Raw genomic sequence first — 20,429 nt, forward strand, 5'->3', positions numbered from 1 at the left:
CCAGTGAATTAATGTGTTAGTCTGAACTCATAATAAAATATTTTAGTTGTTATTCTTTCCTTTTTTTCTAGAATTTTTTCTTTCTTGGACATAGTTACTTTGTGTCGATGTGCACAGGTTTCCAAGGTATGTTTTTCTATTGTGCTTCTTTTTGTTGTTGTTCTTTGGAAAGCTTTCTCTTAATTACTTGCAAATCATGGGCTTTAAGGCAATCTCCTTCCTGTCTAAAATAGGGAAAAAAAAAATCAAATATAGCCCCATTGTTTATTAAAACAAATAAACAGTGGGTCCACTCTTGCATTCAGATATGTGGAATTAGTTGCTATGTTAGACTTCTGTTTAAAGGCTATAGAAAAGATACCCAGTAGTGTATGCTCTATATCTGGAGAAAGGATTAAGCCCATTTTGGCATAATGGCATTTGCTTTTTATAAAGCATGTGGCCATATAACGCTATTTTTCAAATGCATATTCTGCTTAAAATTCCATGTAGTTCGGTTAATGTGCACCATGTGTCTAAGAAGTTCATCCATCATTAGCTTGTCAAGCACAAAAGGTGTTAAATAAATGGACTACTAGTAGAGGAAAAAGGCACACAGAAGATAATAGAGAAAGCATGCAAAGTAAGCTTTTATATTTAGCTAGTCTTTAATTAAAATGAAAAATATTCTAGTCCTACATGAAGTGTGTACAATGAGGCGTATTCTTATACAACATGAATTAACTTTCTAATTTCATGCTTTTCTCCATTTTTTTTTTTGTTTTGTTGTTTTATTATATAAGTGTGTAACTGTTTCATTTCTATACCCGTACCGTCTTGGTGCACAAATTCAATAAGTTTTGTGAGCTAACATCAGGCTTTGTTAGAACCTTCAGGTAAAGTCTTGAATACATCAGAAGAAAACCAAGGTGATAAAACAAGCAGAAATTTTTCTCTCAAATCTACCTCTTGTCAGTTGGATGTGATTTTCTTTCAGTATTTCTAAGTATATTTTTGTTTCTCTCACTTTTTTACTTTGTTCTACTTTAAAAAACTATCATCTGTTGCGTCAGTAGTAAAAGACAAATTCTCAAACACGTGAATGTAACTCAGCGCATGGAAAGGCCTGATTCTAACAGTGGAAAGTCGGCAGTTTTCTGAAAGGTTTCTGTTCCTCTCAGAATAGTAACTAGTGAGGTTAAGGAACTGTGGTTTTATTGGAAGGAATCTCATGTGCAGTCACTTCTCTCCATATGCATCTAGCAAGAATAACTTACTAGACAAATTTACAAAAGCTCTTTTTAAAAATTGACCGTTGAATCCTGCTATGTTCATGTATTTTATTTAATTTCTTCCTCTAATGCATGTTTTATGGGCATAAGACAAATCTCTGAAGTGTAATCCTTTTAGGAGATCTGTGTTTAATTTCTACAAATGCCCTGGTTTTAACCAGTTAATATTTTAGGATTACTAATATCTACAATTACATTTGTTTTTTTAAAAACTGCTACCTAAAAATGTCTATTTTACTGTATTTCGGAGTTTGTTGTGTTTGAATTTCTGAGACGAAAATGAAGGGAGCAGGCAGTGGAGGTATATAATCTCTATTTGTTTTCTGCAGGCATGGAATGTTTTAGCTCTGGATGGAAGCAATTGGCAAAGAATAGACCTTTTTAACTTTCAGACAGATATAGAGGTTAGTGTCTTTGTTTATTTCATTCCTATGGTGATGTTTAAGAGCATAGCCCATTTTCAGTATTCCATAGGCTGTGCTTGAGTTCTCACATTTTAAAGGTTAAAGTTCGAGATACTAAAACAGAGAAGGAGCATATAGGAAGGTAGCACTGTATTTGACTTTTTTACACTGGATGAGTTTTAGAGTTTTGGTTGTTGGCAGTGCATCAGATAATTTGCATATATTGTATACATACAAGGCTCTGTAAATTCAAAACTGATCATTTCCAGAAAACAAAGATGTAAACGGTGCCTCTGAACTGATTGAGATGCTGAGTCACTTTCACAACCTAGAGGAATTTTGTTGTTTGTTTCTGTGAGAGTGCCATCTAGTGCTGAATGCTCTCTGGATACTTGGCCCCAGAACTTGGAGACTGAAACAACAAAATGCTAAACAACTTTTCTTACTGCTGGCTTGGCCTGGATTTGATTTGCTGTATATATTATTACCACTTTATGAACATTTGTTTCCTAGGGCTTGAACCTTGCCTGAAATGCATGTACATGTGGATTAAAGTCCTTTTCAGCATATAACAAAAAGATTACGGCAGTCTTATGTTTCATAAGAAAAACATGTCTGTATTAATGCTATCATAGATGTGTATAACAGAATAAAATTTGACGTTGGAAAATGAAGACAAAAATCCATAGGAAAATACAAGTCCTTAATTGTAACCGGACTAGTTTATAATTTGTGTTTGATAATATAAATTAAATTTAGAATACAATAACTAATTTGCTTCTGGATTTCATGTTAAGCTTCTTAGTTGCATGAATAAAATCCAGATGGGGATCATTTGATATATTTTGCTAACTGTGGTTCAAACCGTTCTTTAAGCTTTACAGCAACATAGAGTAAATTTTCTCACTGTTCTCTTAAAATTTTAATGCCAACTCCTCTGCTATGCTGATGTTAAATACAAGAATCTTGTGGAGGTAGGTGAAAGATTTTGGCATCTTCAAATATCTGGATGTGTCTAAGAAGTCTTGGAGCTCTAATTTAATTTTTTTCACTTACCTCTAAAAAAGCTGGTGTTTCTCATTTGCTAAAAAATAATAAACAAACCCCACCAGATCTGTGGCCATTCTCTTGGTCAGCCTTTTTTGTGTCTGAAACTTTTCCGTTATTTAGAAACAGTGTTGGGCTTTTACATTTTTGCAGAGTTTCTTACATTGTTCCCAGTGGTGTTGCCCTTTCAGACGTATTTGTAGCCTGGTGTTAATGAGAACGAATGAAATTAAGTTATGGTCCTCTTTTTCTATAAGGAGATACTGTGGTTTTGAGCAATTCAATTACTTCAGTGTATTGCATTTAAGTACTTTTGTAACATATGTGTGTTAAATTTATTCCTAAGTGCAAGTTAAATGAACGAGTACTAAAGAAATTAGTTCTGGATGAGAAATGTGTTCGCATTCAGTGTCTAAGAGCTTGGTTTTTCCTTAAGCTGTTTTAGCTTTTTTTTTTTCTGTCTAGATTTAATACAGGTAAAAGCTGCTAATTGTTATTTGGCAAATTTTTGCTCAGCTCAATATTGCACTATTTGATGATATTGCACATAACATCAAGCAGTGCTTGATCTGAGACTATCAGATAATGGAAAATCAGTTTTGTTGTGAATTTTTTCCTATTCAAGACCTTATACGATACTGAATAAACTGAGAAAAAAGTATATGCTATAAAGGAAAAATGTTCTTTTCTACTGCAAAGATGTGTGAAGATCTTGAAGTTAAGTGTGCCTTAGAATTTGTTGGTATGTGGCACCAAGCATAAGCTGGGATAGTCTGAAGAACAGGATTTTGAGTGACATTGAATTATTCAAACAGCTAAATACATTTGAATGCACTTACGTTGTCTTTTTGAATATGCTGGTTTGGTGTTTTTTTTTTTTTTACATGCTTAAAGTAATAAATGGGTATGGAAAAATGTATCTTATTATTTGTTTCATTTTCTTTGAATAATGCATTAGGTTTTGACTTTTTTCCCCTATGTAGATTGAATCTGCATTATATGTAATTCATTGAGAAGACTTTATCCTTACAATAAAGGTATTTAGCCTCTGCTGGGAAATATTTCTAAGTGATAGGAAAGCTCTAAAAAGTATGTCATTTCATGAAGTGTATAGTTGCCTTCAGTTTGTTTCGAAGTAAAAATGTTTGAGATAGGAGATAATCTGTTACTCACAGACTAACAAATAAACTCTGATATTTTCACATAGTTTTAGCTGGGACTTTGATATAACAGGTGAACAACAAAATCCAAGAAAAGTTTTACTGTTTCAGTAAAATTGCTGCCATTGCGTATAGAGAGGAAATTAAAAAAAAAATGCACTGCCCTGTAATTTATGAGTATTGTTTCTTTAAAATAAAAGAGAGAAGAAAATAAAAGGTGCAGTTAGGTATATATTTGTCCTACTTGTTAGAAGATCAGTGTTGATTTCTTTTTACTTTGTCTTCCTAAAATTAGACACAATGTGATGTGTAGTCAGTTGTTGCAGTGTTTACCTGCTTTTTGATATATTATTCTGTTTTTACTATGAAGAAATAAAAGTGTATATTTTTATCATAGTTGAAATAACATTTTTCATAATGCTAGCTTGGAGCACTAGAAGTACTATTCTATTCTGCTTACTCCTCCTATATATCAAAATGCTTTCAGGGTGTGAATGAATAGCATTCTGTAGGAAGCACAAGGTCAAGTGGGAAGTTTTGTTTGTAAACTGTGCTCCAACTTTTGGCAAATAAGGAGGTGTAATGTCAGTAAGTTCCACAGTCTGAGACGTCCCTGGGCATTTCCAGGTGTTAGGAGCAGACTCTCAAATATATCTGACTTTGAAGACTTGGGAGGTGGGCTCTTGCAAGTCTTCTGGAGTTGAATTGGCTGCTCCCACCAGGTGTCCAACACCTTCTTGTTTTAGAAGTAATCATCCCTATAGCAGGGACTGTAAAATGGGACTTACAAGGGGCTATAGTTCAGATTCAAATACTAGCCTAAGCACATCTTCAGGGATAATTTAAACTTGTATGCTGTAGTAATGACTGTAGTTCTTGAGGAACAGGATGCCTCCTGTTATGCCTCTGGGCAGTTCTTCAGACTGCCTGCAAATCTGACAGATCCTGAAGATCATTTTAGCAATTTTAATGGGTAGGGTTTTGCTGAGACAAAAATCAGGCCACGTATCATAGACTGAAAAAGGAAGAGAGATCTAAAAATTGTGTTGAACAGCACTTCTCTCATCAGGTAACCCTTTTTTTCTTAAATAGGAAAAGAAATTCAAAGAGGTATAGTTCTGGTGGGATTTAACTGGGACTGATTTTCAGTCCTGGCATTTTTAATGTGGTTAGAATGTTAAGTCAGAATAAAACTCAACAAAATCTTCCTTTTATTTGGTTTAAGGGTCGTGTTGTGGAAAATATGTCGAAAAGGTGTGGTGGGTTCCTGAGACAACTTAGTCTGAGAGGATGTCTTGGTGTTGGAGACTCTTCCTTAAAGTAAGTAAAGTCCTAGATTGAGACATCACTTATTTCCTAATATCCAGAACAAAAGCAATTACTGTTACATTTCTTTGGGTTTCTAAGTACTGTCTAATGAACAAAACAGGATGCTTAAGTACCTTAGCAATGACCAAACGAGCCATCAGTTTGAGATCAAAATATAGCTACCTTTTTATTTTTCACTTCTGGAAAATAAATTAAGAAATGAGAAATGTTTTTTTTTTCTTCATTAATTTTCTCTCAACTTTCAAACATTTTAAATGTTTTCAGACTTGTACTTTAAGTATAATTTCATCAAGTTTAATAGTCAGTTTATAGCTCATCTTTTTGTTTGGAGAAGAGGTGACCGTAGCAAGGGGAGGAATAGTAAAGACTGATGCAGTTAGTGTCTACAGAATTGGGAAAGGTGTGGGATTCTCCTCTTGCTGTAATGTAAGAGCAAACAGGCAACAGGAGCATCTCAGGAGCCTTTTAGCAGACTCCTTTAAGATACTTATAAATTGAAATGTGCAACTTGTTCCCACAAGATACATTGAATCCCTGTAAGCTTTTGCTATATGCAAATTGATTAATCCAGATTCCTCTGTGGATGTTTCTTTCCTTATTTAAACCCAAAGATCTTACCTGCAGCTGAAGGGTCCCTACATGACAAATACTACAGGGCTCAAAGCATGTTTGGAGGCAGGCTCAGAATATAACTTCTTGCAGTCAGTACACTTTGACTGTCACAGCAGAGTGGGCTAGATGATGTTCAGTCTGACCTAGGTACAAGCGCAAAGATTTTTGTTCAGCCGTGGGCATTAGGTTAGTGCCTCATGACCTTCAGCTCTTTCTAAGATTTACAAGCAAGTCTCATTCATTTAATTTGTCTCCAGAATAAATTAATGAGCATTTTTGGTGTGTAATCTGACTTTCATGAGTAAAAGCCAGAACATGGTTTCCCTTAGAGGTTTTAGGGCTTAAACAAACAAACACCCTAGAAATTTGGTTAAAAACAAAAACAAATAGAAATATTATGTTAAGCTATTCTAAATTATTTGTTTTTCGTTTTTCTTAGTCTTTCCAGATTTGTTTCAGGTGTTGCTAAAAGAGCCCTTTTTAAGATTTAAAATAAAAATAATAATAATCCACATAAATCCTCCAAGCTCCCAGAGCATTTGTGCAGATGGTCCCTGTGTCCTCAATAGTGGAAGTCATGGCTGAAGTGGAGGAGGTGGGGAAGGCAGGCACTGAGAGAGGTGGGAACTAAGAAGGTAGCTGGGAAGGAAGTAAGGGTGTTGGAGGAAAGAGGACAGGTAGGCAACAGTTTTCCTCCCCATTAATTCAATTTTTGTATTCACTGTAGGCTCATGACTGCTGTTCAGAACACTAAGGCTAAGGGACTGCAGTGAGGGTTGTGGCCAGAACCAAAAATTTCAAATGGGTTCAGGTATTAGTGGTGTGTGAGAGGAGGAAGATGGCAGGAGTTACAATATTTTTGAATAACGATATATTTAGTAAAGAGATATTTTTGTAGTTGTTCAGTATGTAGCCTGTGTACATTGATGCAAATAGGAGAATAGCTATGCGTACTGCTAGCAGTACGCATAAGTGCATCCATAATAACTAACTAGTGCAGATGGTAGTCTGCACTTCCTGAGAAACTTTAGGAAAGATGATGCTTTACCCCTGAAATGTAATCAGATGATACTGAAATTACCCACTGAATGATAAAGCCCTGAACTTTAAGACTTTCAAAACAGTAATATGAGAAATGGCTTTAATTTGGGGATATTTGTTCTGAAAGCAACTTTACTTATCAGGAGTTTTGCACTGATCCATTAGTTTTGGGGCTGATACTAATTTCTCATTTTATCCTTCCTTTACGTCCACCTTTTAGTTTAAAAAAAGGTAGTTATCAAAGTAGGTTATATTGGCAATGTAAGTACTGAATGTTTGTGGCATCTCTGTCGGGACATGCCTCACAGTTGAATCTCAAAGTCTGTTTACTGTTCCCGCAAGTTATTACAGAGTGTAGCATATTTCCAAGTGATTTGAAGAGTCTCGATTGTAAATCTCACTCCACTACGTGAATTTTGGAATAGCTGTTTTGAGAATTCACGTGGAAACTATCACCAGTATAACTGCTTGCTGTTTTTTTTTTTTCCATTGTTTTCAATCCACACTGGAGAGCCAGGAAGTTGTTGCCAGCTGTGTGTGTAGTTGGACCTGCTAACCAAGGCAAGCCTCCAGACAAAACTGTTTTTGTATGTTTCCTCCATCACTGCCAATAAAATCCATGCAGTTGGAGGAAACACGGGCATAAAAACAGTGCTCTGAAATGCAATGCAGCTGTAAATACTGCTCTGGAGAGATGAAAAGAAAGTTGATGCATTTCTTCTGGGTAATTAGTATAATGATATATACAGGCTTTTAGTGGTGTAATAGCTCCAATCATCTTTAGTGTACATACCCAGTAGTGCATACAGATGCATTTTAATTTTTTAACATCATAAATAACTAATTTGCAACCGCCAGGGCCTTCCCTTAGTAGTCCAGACGACTTAAGGCCCAATTCTGTGTTGTGCAGGCTACATTCCTGCATTTGCATTTGATACGGGAGTCAGCTCCTTAATAAGGCCTACAGAAATTTCAGTAACGAGATGTGTGAAAACTCTCCCCAGAAGCTTAAGTATGCTTAGTATTTAACTGATGTGATATTTCTACCTTTGTGTTCATTCCCTTAATGATTTTAGTTAAGGTGTTTGAAGCATATCAGTTCTGTTCAATGACAGAAATAAACACCTTGCTCAAGCAGTATTTGAGAGAGGAAGAGCACTTGGTTTCAGAGTTACTCAAGACAGAACTTGCAATAGCAAAATGAAAAAGCAGCCACTGAAACAGATGTTTTACTCTGTGGGTTGAAAAGCAAGCTTTTTCCCTGAGATGGAAGGCATTAGGGGACAGAGTGCACTCTAGACTAAATTATAACAGTAATTCAGTCACTAGACATAACAGTGATTTTCTAGCTTTTTGTTGCTGTTTCAGGACCTTTGCACAGAACTGTAGAAACATCGAACACTTAAATCTAAATGGGTGCACAAAAATCACTGACAGGTAAGTCAAAGAGTTTCTTTGTTTGTTGGTGGAATTTGGAAGAAGTAGCTGAAGGTATTTTTAGTGTGTCTGCTGTTTTGCAGTACGTGTTACAGTCTTAGCAGATTCTGTTCCAAGCTGAAACATCTGGATCTGACATCTTGTGTAGCCATCACAAACAGCTCTTTGAAAGGTTTAAGGTAAGAAGATATAGTGTTTTGTATTAAAGAAAAGAATTTAAAGAGCTGTTCAATATATAATAAAGTTTTTTTTAAAAAACAACACAGTGCTGAACCTTAATATTGTGCATCAGCACTGACTGTATCTTGTATCTAGCACTGCTTGTGTGTGGACAATGATGTTTGTGTGTGGTCTTTTCTCATGACTTTTCTGTAGAGGCCTGGCACAGTCCACTGGCTATCACTAACTTCTAACAGTGTGTTTAATTTGGGTTTCCCACTGTTATGACTATTTGAAGGCTGGATTTAACTTTATGTATTTTTTTAATTCTCCCAGTGAGGGTTGCAGAAATCTGGAACATTTGAATCTGTCCTGGTGTGATCAGATTACAAAGGATGGTATTGAAGCACTGGTGAAAGGGTGTAGTGGACTAAAAGCACTATTTCTTAGAGGTTGCACACAGGTACATAACTGCTTGGGTGATCCTTTAGAAATACATTTTTTCTTTTGGCTTTTTGAAATCTTCATGAATTAAAAAATATTGGTTTTGTTATAATCTTTTGTTCAATATTACAAGATGTGTACACTCATTTGTCTAGTTTGGTTTGCTTTTAATTTCTTGTTTCTTTTCCTATGTCCAATTTAATTGCTAATACAGTTGGAAGATGAAGCCCTGAAACACATTCAAAATCACTGTCATGAACTTGCAATCCTGAATTTGCAATCCTGCACAGTAAGTATTTGAAACTTCAAAAGATATATTCTCTAAGAATCTTAAACCATCTTCAAATGCTAATGAATTTAGTTGTTGCATACTTAAATAATTCAAATTGTACATCTCTGCAGTTTGCAGAATTTTATGTGGAATAGATATCTAAAATGAACTGAATGTAGATTTGGAGTGTTGGGTTATTTTTCCTCATTCTACCTTTTGACTGTAGCAAGCTCCAGAGTTTGAATTAACTGTGTTCATTCAACTCAGATGAATTGTGTATGTATTAAAACATACAGTTTTAAAGATGTAGTTCATATTCTCCCATATATTAAGGTCAAACATTTTTCTCTGTTCATAATTTTAAGGTTTCTAATGGAGCAGAAGCCATATTGTGGGCTACATAATGGAGATTACAATGCAATGGCATCATAACAGGATGATTCAGAACCATCTAAGTAGCAGAAAGGCATGTTTTTTTAGCATTAATGGAAGAATACATTGATTTGTAATGAAATGACTGGGAATCATACATGTTTGTTTAATTTTACTTAGAGAATACACAAAAATTAAATTTGCTGTAGTTTGTCTGCTTTTTTTTTTGTTGTTGTTCCTGATGTGACTTTTTAGGAGTGGGAGAGATCTTTTAGGCTTGAAATGTATTTAAGTCATTCTTAGTAAGTCCTTGGTAAAGTTTGAAATAAATTAAAGTTTCAGTTTTTCAGTCATACAACTTCAAATGTTATTTTTTTTTGCTTTTGGAAAAATTTCTTCAGTTTTATTGGTAATTTATTGTGTCATAAAATCTGCTTGGGCTCAAACATTGAAATCTGTTTCCTCAATTAATGTGGCATGGGACCGTTTTTTCTTAAGATTTGATGAAATTTTTGATTAAATTAATAGACTTTAAAAAAAAGTTTTATTTTGAAGTATTAGGGATTATTACAAGTTACCTTAAATTTTGAAGAAATTAGGAACAATATGAATACAAATCTTAAGCTTCCATGAGGCACGTCTAAGGAAAGAGAATTCTCAGATTTTTCAATCTGAAATTTGTTTCAAACCTTTAACTTTCTCAGAAAAAAAACGAAAGAAAAGGAAAATCAAGCTAGCTACTTTAACACTGCAGTTGTATACGTAATGATAATGGAAATGAATAGAATTTCCTTCTTTTTGGTCAGAACCACACTTACAAAAATAAAGGTAGGCCATAATTTCCTTTCCTTTCACTCTTCATTTTGTCCTCCTCCTCATAGCTTCTTTTTCTGTTGTGTTTTACCAGGGTCTAATGATATATGGCAGGTTGCAGCCTTTTATGAGTATTTTTGCAGAAGGCTCTCGAGGTCTGATAATACTCAGTTATGATCTCTGCCACCTAAAAGGGGCATTGGCATAGAAGTGTACTGGAGTTTTCCATTGGGCCAGTATATTAGTTGTCACGTAGGATTAACTTCCAAAAAAAAAGTGTTTTTTCCCTTTGAATTGTTTGAGTTGATAGTTTGTACGTACTACCTAGTTGTGTGTGCTTTGAAGCTCTGTTTCACTAGAGAACTTGCTGGCCTTAGAAGCATATTTCCAGAAGCATTTAGGCTCTTTGTGATCAAAGGGCTAGCATTGATTTTTACACAGCAAGTCTCCATGTGCTTCATATGATCCACACTTTAATTCTAGCGGCTCTGTTTTATGGTCTTTTTAAAATGACAGGCCAGCTCTAGTTGCTGTGAAATTAACTTATCATAGAATCAAAGGTTTGGGTTGGAAGGGACCTTAAAGAGCATCAAATTCCAACCCCCCTGCCACAGGCAGGGATACCTCCCACCAGAGCAGGTTGCCCAAAGCCCCATCCAACCTGGCCTTAAACACTTCCAGGGATGGGGCATCCACAGCTTCTCTGGGCAACCTTTTCCAGTGCCTCAACACTCTCTGAATAAAGAATTTCTTCCTAATACCCAATCCAAATCTACTCTTTTTAAGTTTAAAGCCATTGCTCCTTGTCCTATCACTACACTCCCTGTCAAAGAGTCCATCCCCAGCTGTCCTGCAGGTCCCCTTTAGGTGCTGGAAGGCCACTGGAAGTCTTCCTGGAGCCTTCTCTTCTCCAGGCTGAACAACCCAAACTGCCTCAGCCTTTCTTCATAGGAGAGGTGCCCCAGCCCTCTGAGCATCCTCATGGCCCTCCTCTGGACTCATTCTAATACATCTATGTCCTTCTTGTGCTGGGGGTCCCAGAGCTGAATGCAGTGCTCCAGGTGGGGTCTCATGAGAGCAGAGCAGAGGGGAACAATCACTTCCCTCGCCCTGCTGGCCACGCTGCTTTTGATGCAGGTCAGGACATGATTGGCTTGCTGGGCTGCAAGCACGCATTGCCGGCTTGTGTTCAGCTTCTCATCAGTGAACACCCCCAGGTCCTTCTCCTCAGGCCACTCTCAATACATTCTCTTCCCAGCTTGTGTTTGTGCTTGGGATTGCCCTGATCCAGAAGCAGGACCTTGCACTTGGCCTTGTTGAATCTCATGAGGTTCGCACAGGCCCACCTCTCAGGCCTGCCCAGGTCCCTCTGGATGTCATCCCTTCCCTCCAAGTGCATCAACCACACCACACAGCTTGGTGTCATCAGCAAATTTGCTGAGGGTGCACTCGATCCTACAGTCCATGTCATCAACAAAGATATTAAACAGCTCCAGTCCCCTTACTAACTGCTGAGGAACATCACTTGTTATTGATCTCCACTTGAGCCATTTGACATTGAGCCATTGACTGCAACTCTTCCTGTGCAACCATCCTGACAATTCCTTACCCACCAAGTGGTCCACTGATCATCACAGAATCACAGAACGGCTCGGGTTGGAAGGGACCTTAGAGATCGTCTAGTCCCAAGCCCCCTGCCATGTGCAAGGTTGCCACCCACTAGATCAGGTTGTCCAGGGCCTTGTCCAACTTGGTCTTGAACATCTCCAGGGACGGGGCATCCACAAGCTCTCTGTTCCAAATACTGATACTACTTCTGGAAACTGCACATCTGAAAGGAACCATCTTTAGAGTGTAGAAGCTTGTAGACATTTTTGGCCACTTTTCTTTCCTGAGAGGGATATAGGCATTGAAACCACAAGTAATTTCAGAATAAGAACATTTCTATATATTACTTGAAGGTTTTGCCCATCTGCAGCAGCATAGAGTTTTATGTAGTCCCTTCCTATAAAATAGTTCATTTTCCCAATAATAATGTCATGAGTCCCTCTCAAAGGAAACAAACAAAAAAAAAATCCAGAAAATAGCATATTTTGAGTCAAAGCCAGAAAACACTTGATTGGCATTGGACTTTTAATAACAATAAATATTATTAATAAAAGCTTAGCTTCTATAGTTAAAGCAAGTCCTTATGGATCCACAAAAAGAAGACAGGACTTGTAGCTTTCTGTCTGGAATAATTTTTATGTGATAGAACAATTTGCAAATTCAAACTACTGCTATTAAAAAATGATGTTTTGAGGGGATCATAAGGTGATGTCCCTTTGTGCTGAAATATGATTTCTCATCCTGTTTTCTTCTATGAAATGTAATGTTTGTGGTAATGGTTAGCCTCAGAAATATGCTATAGTGGTGTTAGCATACCCAGATGGGTGACTTATAAAAGGAATGTGTACTTTAATTTGGAAGATGCTAGCAGGGTTTGCTACTGTTGCAAGAGTAATACTAGTTCAGGAAATAAAATAGGCTTATCTCACTGTGAAGGATCAGTCCATTCAGCAGCAGAAAGAAATTTCTTGGAGTAGGAGTGGGAGGAGGGGAGAACACCTTCCAGAATAAAGTACATATAAATAAATATTTGCACACACATTCAATAATCTAGTTCCTGTTGCTGTTTTGTGTGCAGCTGCATTGGGGCTATTTCTTACAGCATCTGTTTCAGAGAGAATTTTTTTTATTCATCTCCCAAACTGAGAGTTACTTTTTTTAAGAATATTTAGTACAGAACACTTTTGACAAATGAAAAACCTTGTTCTTTGAATCAAACCGTAAGTGAAGGATTTTTACCCTTGGGTCTTGTAGCTCCAATGTAAAATAGGTAGTTACTTGTCCTGCATTGAGATTTTTAAGCTCTTTTGTACTGTTCATAAACTTACCTGCAGAGTCGTTGGAAAGAAAGACCTGAACTCTACAAGTGTATAAGAAATAAGACATTTGACATGATGATAACTACAATTTGGAGAAAAAATAAAGTGTTATGTGAAAATTATAAAGCAAATACAAAGCAAGCAAGACTTCCTCTGTTCTTCAGACTGCCTTTGAGCAGTTCTCCAGGTCTGTGGAAAAATGCAAAAGTAGGAAACATCTGTGTTGATTATCTTCAGTGTTATCAGTGAACATGGTGTCATGATGTTATTTTGTGGTTGAAAAGCCACAGGTTGCCAAGGTTATATACAATATGACACAAAGTTCAGTAATATGACTTGATTTTTGTTCTTGACAGATGACTTGATAACTTCAGCCTTTTTCTGTGTTGCAGCAAATTTCAGATGAGGGTATTGTAAAAATCTGTAGAGGATGCCATAGACTTCAGTCACTGTGTGTTTCTGGCTGTAGCAACCTTACAGATGCTTCTCTCACAGCACTTGGTCTAAACTGCCCAAGGCTGAAGTGAGTATGTCATGAGCACATCATATATATGTCATGTTATTTCTGGCCTGATCTAAGAAATTCACTTCTGAAGATAATGGCTGATATCTGCAGGTTTGATTTAGTTTTGTGTTGTTCACATTACCTTTACAATCAAAACATTAAGTTAGAGGTACCAGCTGAATCTAAACTAGAGGGCTGGTTCTTAGTGTAGCTATCATATGAATGTAGTCCACAGTATATAAGAAAAAAGATATATGACAAATAAACCATCTTGAACCTAGCAGTTCAGTTCTGTGCTTCTAGCTGAATGTTGTGTACTCATTATGAGCCAGATGAAAGAAGATCTAAAACCTATTTTTTTTAAAGGTAAAAGTATCTGTAGTTGTCTTGTGATATTTTTAATCTAATGTGGTTTTATATGGTCATTTGTCTTGAAAAAAATAACTAAGCTATACTTAAGTATTGTATTTACAGATTTTGTTATAAATGCATTTTTAATATGCTCTGTAGTAATATGTATCCTGGTATTCTTAAACAATGACATGGAGTGCACTAATGCCACTGTAAGCACTGAGGACTTGTGTTTCTGGGATAAATTTTGTGTACTGGGCTCAAAAGCTGGTTGGAATTTTTGTCCTCTGAGGCTGGTTCTTCTCCAGCCTTTTCTTGGTATCTGTTAGGGCAAGTGCTAATATACTTTTAGAGCAGCAAATTACAGTGCGGAGTTAAGGTATTGGCTTTGTCTCCATCTTGCACGTTCCTGGGGCTGGATCTGTCAGTGGGATAGCACTGAAGTTAGTTTTAATTGGAGCCTCCCCCACAGCAGGGAATCGTGCTGCTTGTGGGATGTTTGCTTTTGGTTTCCCTCCCCCTCTGCAGCACAAAAGGGCTGGGAGAAGGAAAACAGCCATGGCTTTATTATGTCATTACCATATGTGAATTATCTGTCAATTAAAAATAATATAAACTTTCACATTGATACAGTTTGTATTTTCATGTATATTATGATGGTATTCTCTGAAGTGGGGAAAGTTTCAGCTTTAATAATGAAAGGTTCGGTTGTGCAGCAGCAGCTCTAGTTGTAGACACTAATACGAATTGTAAGGTCTAATTGTAATATAAACAAAGTCAAAACAAAAGATCTTTGGATAACACTGAATTGCTATTTCTGACAGGAACATGCAGGAATCGCCACTTTTTAATACATGAATCACAGATGAATGGAGCAAAACAAAGCTTATAAGAATTAGGGGAAACTACATTCAGATGCCAGTGTGCAGTATGCTGAAGATCAGAGTATCTGTCTGAATTAAAAAGAGCTTTTGTCACTTTAGGAAACCTTTCCTTAAGACAACTACAAAGTGATGGTCTCCTTCGCATAACTATTCATACTCACAAGGGCTTATGTATTCTTATGTTGGGGGCTTAGGAAACTTTTGACACACTTAATTGTATTCCTTAGGAAGTCGTGCTGTTATTACTGGTCTTCTTATGTGATTGCTCCAATTCTCTCAATTCACAGCTCACATGGGAAATTAAAGGAAGTCTAAAGTATTATTAATTGCACAGATCTTTCAATGGGGAATTACAAGCTTAGCAAGAATCATTTTTCTTTAGAAGAATATTTAATATCTTCTAAACAGGAAATAGTCACTCATGCAGGCAAGCCTGCCTTTGTTATGAAAACTGTTAGTCCCTGTCTGTGCCACGAGGGGGAAGGTTTCTGCTGTTTTCCTCCTGTAAAGAGGTAAAGTATAAGGAAAGAAAATTGACCCTTTGCAGTGATGACTGCCAAGGAGCCTGTGGTGGAAAGATGGGTGATACATCTAGTTACATCTAGACAGTTGGTGTTGTTACATCTAGACCTTCATGTGTTGAAAATACTTGATTAAAAAAAAACACCTTGGAAGTCAAACAGAAATGTAATTCCAGACTTGTTCATGCCTTCTGAATATTTCAATGTTGAGTATGAAAGAAAATATGCAAGAACCTAATTCTCATGCATCTGTTGGACATGCTGGCTGTGTTAGGAAACTTGTGAACACTTTCAGTGTTGTGCCACTCTCATGTGACTTTGGGGTTTTGGATGTCCCACTATGCTTTTTTTCTGGGATAGTGCTGTGCTCTGCAGCTGTTACCACTCTTCTTCTGGAAAACAAATACTAAGCTTGACCAACTCCCTTCAGCTGTTTTTTTCCCCCATGTCAAGATATAGCAGTCTCCTGATAGCTTTTGTAAAATCTACTCATTTAAGTGCTTGATACCTTCTTTTTTTCTAATTTTTTTTAACACCTTTTAGTGTTAAAATACTGGTAGGTTTTTTGGTGAGGCTTATTGAGAAAAGCACCTGTGAACACTGTTGCTTCCAGAATATCTTTGTCTAGATATGGCTGCAAAAATTAGGATCTTGTTGCTGTTAGCCCCACCAATGTTGTTGCACATCTGCTGCTAATTCATAAAGAATAAGGAGGTGCTGTGCATGGGTATGCTCCAGGTGTGCCCGAAAGACATATGTAGATGATGAGTGCTGCTGTGAGGTCTGTCTCAGAGAACACTGATTTATAGGAATAGGGAATCCACTCTGGGGTATAATTTGCTTGTTCAGCTCCTATGCTAGATACTTTGACACAAATCAGTGGATAAGAAATAGAGGCCAGCAGTATCTGGGGAAAAAAAAAAAATCCCTGGAGCCCTCTAGAATTAAGTGCAGTCACTAAAATGAAGCAAAAATTAGAAGTTCACTCATTTCTGTGCAGACCAGTGCCATTCCACGTGTTTTTCATACTGGGACCTGACTGATGCAGTGTGCCGGTACATAGCTCATTCTCACCATTCTGCTCTTCTGACTGACTGCTCACCCAGTTTCCGGAAGGGTAGAGCTGCTAGTCGTCTGGTCTCGTACCCCCTGCTTCATTGTTCTTCAGAATTTTTCGACTGGTTGTGCTGTAAGTAGCATCACCACCGATTTGCCCACTGTAGACGTCATTATTTTCCCCCTTTAAAGTCAGAAGTGTAGGGAATCTAATGGTTGTCAGAGTAGATGGCGTTAAAAGCAAGTGAATGATGAAAGGAGTAAGAAGGGTAACATATGTGACCTGAATTATGCTAATTATGCTTGTTGTTGCTTATGGGTTGTTTGGTTTTGTTTTTCCTTCTTCCTATCTGATACCCAAGGTAATTTTCAGATTAGCTGAGTGTTTTGTGATGGGTTGCTAACTGCCCTTTAGGGAAGGGGACAAAGCCCCCAAATACAAGTGCATTTACAAGTGTGTACACGAGTGTGGAAAGAACAATCCAGAGGTGTTATAAACATCCATTAGGAAAGTGGTAGCTATTCTGTACCTCTCTCTTGGCTTTTTGTGAGTTTCCTTCTGAACCTCATGGAATAGTGCTCTGGAAATGGTTATCAAGGGTGTATAGCCTGTGGGGCTGCGTGCCTCTAAGCTCAGCTGTGCTCCTGCTTTTGGCTTAGAAGAGATTGATTCAGCAAAGTCAGAGGCCCACATCCCACAGTCTGATGCAGTTGTATTTTTCTCATGGACACAGCATGGCTTTTCCCTTTGCACTTTGTTCATTGCAAGAATGCTTTCTTATGACCTCTTAAACTAGTGGACAGATCCAGGTGCCTCTGAGTACCACCACAGCAAGAGTTTCTTTGTCCATCTTTCTCTGCCTCCTTCCCTACAACCCCCCAGTAGAAAATAAATGTTTGCTGTGGTAAATGAAAAAGTTGTACATAATTGTGCTTCTGATGCCATAGTGCTGTGCCTTCTCCTTATTCGTCTTGATACTTACTCCACTTGCAAAGTAAAAAAAATGTTCATTAAAAAAAGAAGAAACAAAAAACACATCAATGGGATGGAGGCCTGGAGTGCTGTTTGGGGCAGTTGACCTTTGCTTTGTCAGCACTGCTTCCCACTGCCTCTTGAAATAGTGTTGGATTTATCTTTCCAAAATATTCAGTGTTATTTTCTTTAAGGTTGTGCTGTTGTAGTTTATTGGTTTTGCTTTGGCCTTTGAGAGTTTAAGCTCCTTGCTTTCTGGTGACTTGTTTCACAGTCCTTTGTGGACAGGCTCTGAGAGCAGATTTCTAGTAAGCAGTTTCTCAGTTCTATGGCTTCCCAACTTCCTGTGTTTAAATGACGCGTTTTAGATGCAGCCTTTGTGGTTTTTCTTGACTCAGGGTGTATTCTCGCATATAGTTGCTAAGATAACACTTGAGAAAACATAAGCATTTTGCTGTCTTACTGAAACAAGAGGTGAAAATGCCTACAATTATGCATACTTCTTTTCACTAAATATTGAGAAAATTTGAGTATTAAACTTCATCTGTGCTGTAATTGTTAGACTCTTATAAACTGGATTCAAAGTCTGCCTAGCACTTCTTAATTGCAAATCACTGTGAAAAATAGGCATGTGTGTTTGCTATTAAGATGTAAGATAGAGATAATTATTTTTAAGTTTTATAAGACAGATTTGTGTCTCAAATATATTTGCTTTCCTCTGTATTAATGTTTTCTTTAATATTGAAAACTTTTTCAGGATTTTGGAAGCTGCAAGATGTTCACATCTTACAGATGCTGGTTTTACCCTTCTAGCACGGGTAAGAGCCATTTCAGAAAGTGAGAGCCTACTTTGTTTTCATTGCTGCTGAGCAGCTGTGAATTGATGTAGTCCTGCTGGGAAGGAATATGAGAAGAAGAAAAATAAAGGAGAAAGAATCCAGTGGAGGAGGGGACAAAAATTTATTTTATTTCTTTATTGTACTTAGAGCTGCAACTTGATCTGTTTTGCTATACTTCTCCACTTGTTTTCACTTTTTTCCTCTTTTTTTCTGGTATGTTTAAATTGGATTTGTTATGCTTAGCATAACAATTCTAAAATCGCATTACTCATTCTAGCCAAATTTCCCATATAAAGATGACACATACCTTGTCATGTTTACACCTGAAATCATCGTAGAATAGGTTATTCTGACCATACTTTCAAGCTACAAAAAAAATTTTCAGCCATGTATTGTAAACTATAAGGACCTGTGCCGGGATTCATGCTGTACATATGTAAACATACGGATTATATCAAGTGCTTAAAGTTATATTTGTATGCTCGCTGGTTTGAGAAATCTGGACACAAAAATAATAATACTCTGTAGACAGGATTAATTTATACTAATGATATTTAGCGTGAATGAGAGTCTTTCTAGCCACAGTGGTTAAACAAAGTGGTTTTCTAATCATTCACCAGTACATCTTTGGTCTTCCAGTAGTCACCTGAAGCCTGCTTCTGGGAGCTGCTATTAAACCATTTCTTCCTGTGCCTGCTAACAATAAGGGCTGGGGGTAGGTCTGAGCAGTGGCACAGAGTGGTCTTCTACAAGGTCACAAGGTTACATCATTTTCTTGAAATTAGTCATGATCAGCTATTGAAAGCACTTCTAAAAGTTTGCTAGAGATCTCTAAGAATATTGGAATATTGGGAAAATTGCATGTATTATTACTAGGAACAAAAAAAAAAAAAGTGAAGTGCAGCTTTCTCCCAGCCTTAAAGTGGACCTTATTTTAATATTTTTGTCATTCAGTAGCAAAACAAATTGTTTTAAGGCTTCATTCTAAAAGCATGGTGATAAATAGAGGTTTTACAGGCTTAAGTGTCTTTCAGATTAGTTTGATGCAGGTTGATGTACACAGAAGTTGGATTCATCTGTATGCAGATTAGTTAACTTTAATAGAGATGCAATAAATACTATAGGTTTGAATTGAAGTTGACCTCAGCGGGGGGGAGGAAAGCAAGGATGGTTGAATTCTGTTCACACGCTGTTGCAAACCTCACAGGGCAAGTAGGAGAAACATCCCTTAGTAAGAGAGAAGACCGAAAGCATAGCAGTTAGGGAGGTGGTGGGGGGTGTATTGCTTATGTTTTTTGTAATTTTTTATTATTATTAATAATTGTCCTTTGGTTGTCAAATACTTGAAGGGATTTAGCTCTCAATTTCTTCTTGAAGGTTGTGTTTTCCCATGTCACTAGCCCTGTGCATGATCTCACAGCTATAGGTTATTTCATCTTTTATTTATCCTTTTTTTATTTTTCTTTTAATTTTAGAATTGCCATGAGCTGGAGAAGATGGACTTGGAAGAATGTGTTTTGGTGAGATTTAATAGGAAAAGGAATATCAAACGTGTAAGGATGTAGTGCCAATAAGAACATCAGCACTTTGAGATAAATATGCTTTGGCGGTTTTGGTGGTGGTGGTTGTTGTTGTTGCCTTTTTTTTTTCTTATGAGTGCTGTGGTATTGAGAGTAAAAATATAACTATAGGGAAATTCTATACAAGGAAATAGAATCATTAAGGTTGGAAAAGACCTTCAAGATCATCTGGTCCAACCATCACCATGCACCAATGTCACCTACTAAACCATGTCCCTAAGCACAAGGTTCAACCTTTCCTTGAACACCTCCAGGGATGGTGACGCCACCACTTCCCTGGGCAACCAGTTCCGATGCCTGACTACTCTTCCTGAGAACCAATGTCTCCTAATTGCCAACCTAAGCCTTCCCTGGCGCAACTTGAGGCCATGAGGTGTTTGAATCACCAACAGGTGATTGTGCATTTTTCAGAAAAGTGCATGACAGAGATAAA

At 37.1% G+C, this 20,429-nt stretch overlaps 1 protein-coding gene across 4 annotated transcripts in view; it reads left to right on the top strand.

The window, feature by feature from the left end:
- Positions 1-20,429, top strand: part of FBXL2 (F-box and leucine rich repeat protein 2) — a 50,562-nt gene that overhangs the window by 24,454 nt on the left and 5,679 nt on the right. Inside the window, exons 1-11 of one of the 4 annotated variants that reach the window (XM_050708577.1) lie at positions 85-126; positions 1,601-1,675; positions 3,706-3,759; positions 5,108-5,202; positions 8,233-8,301; positions 8,385-8,480; positions 8,797-8,923; positions 9,119-9,193; positions 13,680-13,810; positions 18,335-18,395; positions 19,892-19,936. In XM_050708577.1, coding sequence (XP_050564534.1) covers positions 5,126-5,202; positions 8,233-8,301; positions 8,385-8,480; positions 8,797-8,923; positions 9,119-9,193; positions 13,680-13,810; positions 18,335-18,395; positions 19,892-19,936 — 681 coding nt within the window. In that variant the 5' untranslated portion in view covers positions 85-126; positions 1,601-1,675; positions 3,706-3,759; positions 5,108-5,125. Of the gene's footprint in view, positions 1-71; positions 127-1,600; positions 1,676-3,705; positions 3,760-5,107; positions 5,203-8,232; positions 8,302-8,365; positions 8,481-8,796; positions 8,924-9,118; positions 9,194-13,679; positions 13,811-18,334; positions 18,396-19,891; positions 19,937-20,429 lie in introns of those variants that run through there. The other 3 variants (XM_035568840.2, XM_050708578.1, XM_035568842.2) reach the window with 3 other exon arrangements.

This window comes from Cygnus atratus, chromosome 2 (genome assembly GCF_013377495.2).
Source record: "Cygnus atratus isolate AKBS03 ecotype Queensland, Australia chromosome 2, CAtr_DNAZoo_HiC_assembly, whole genome shotgun sequence".
Lineage (NCBI taxonomy): Eukaryota > Metazoa > Chordata > Aves > Anseriformes > Anatidae > Cygnus > Cygnus atratus.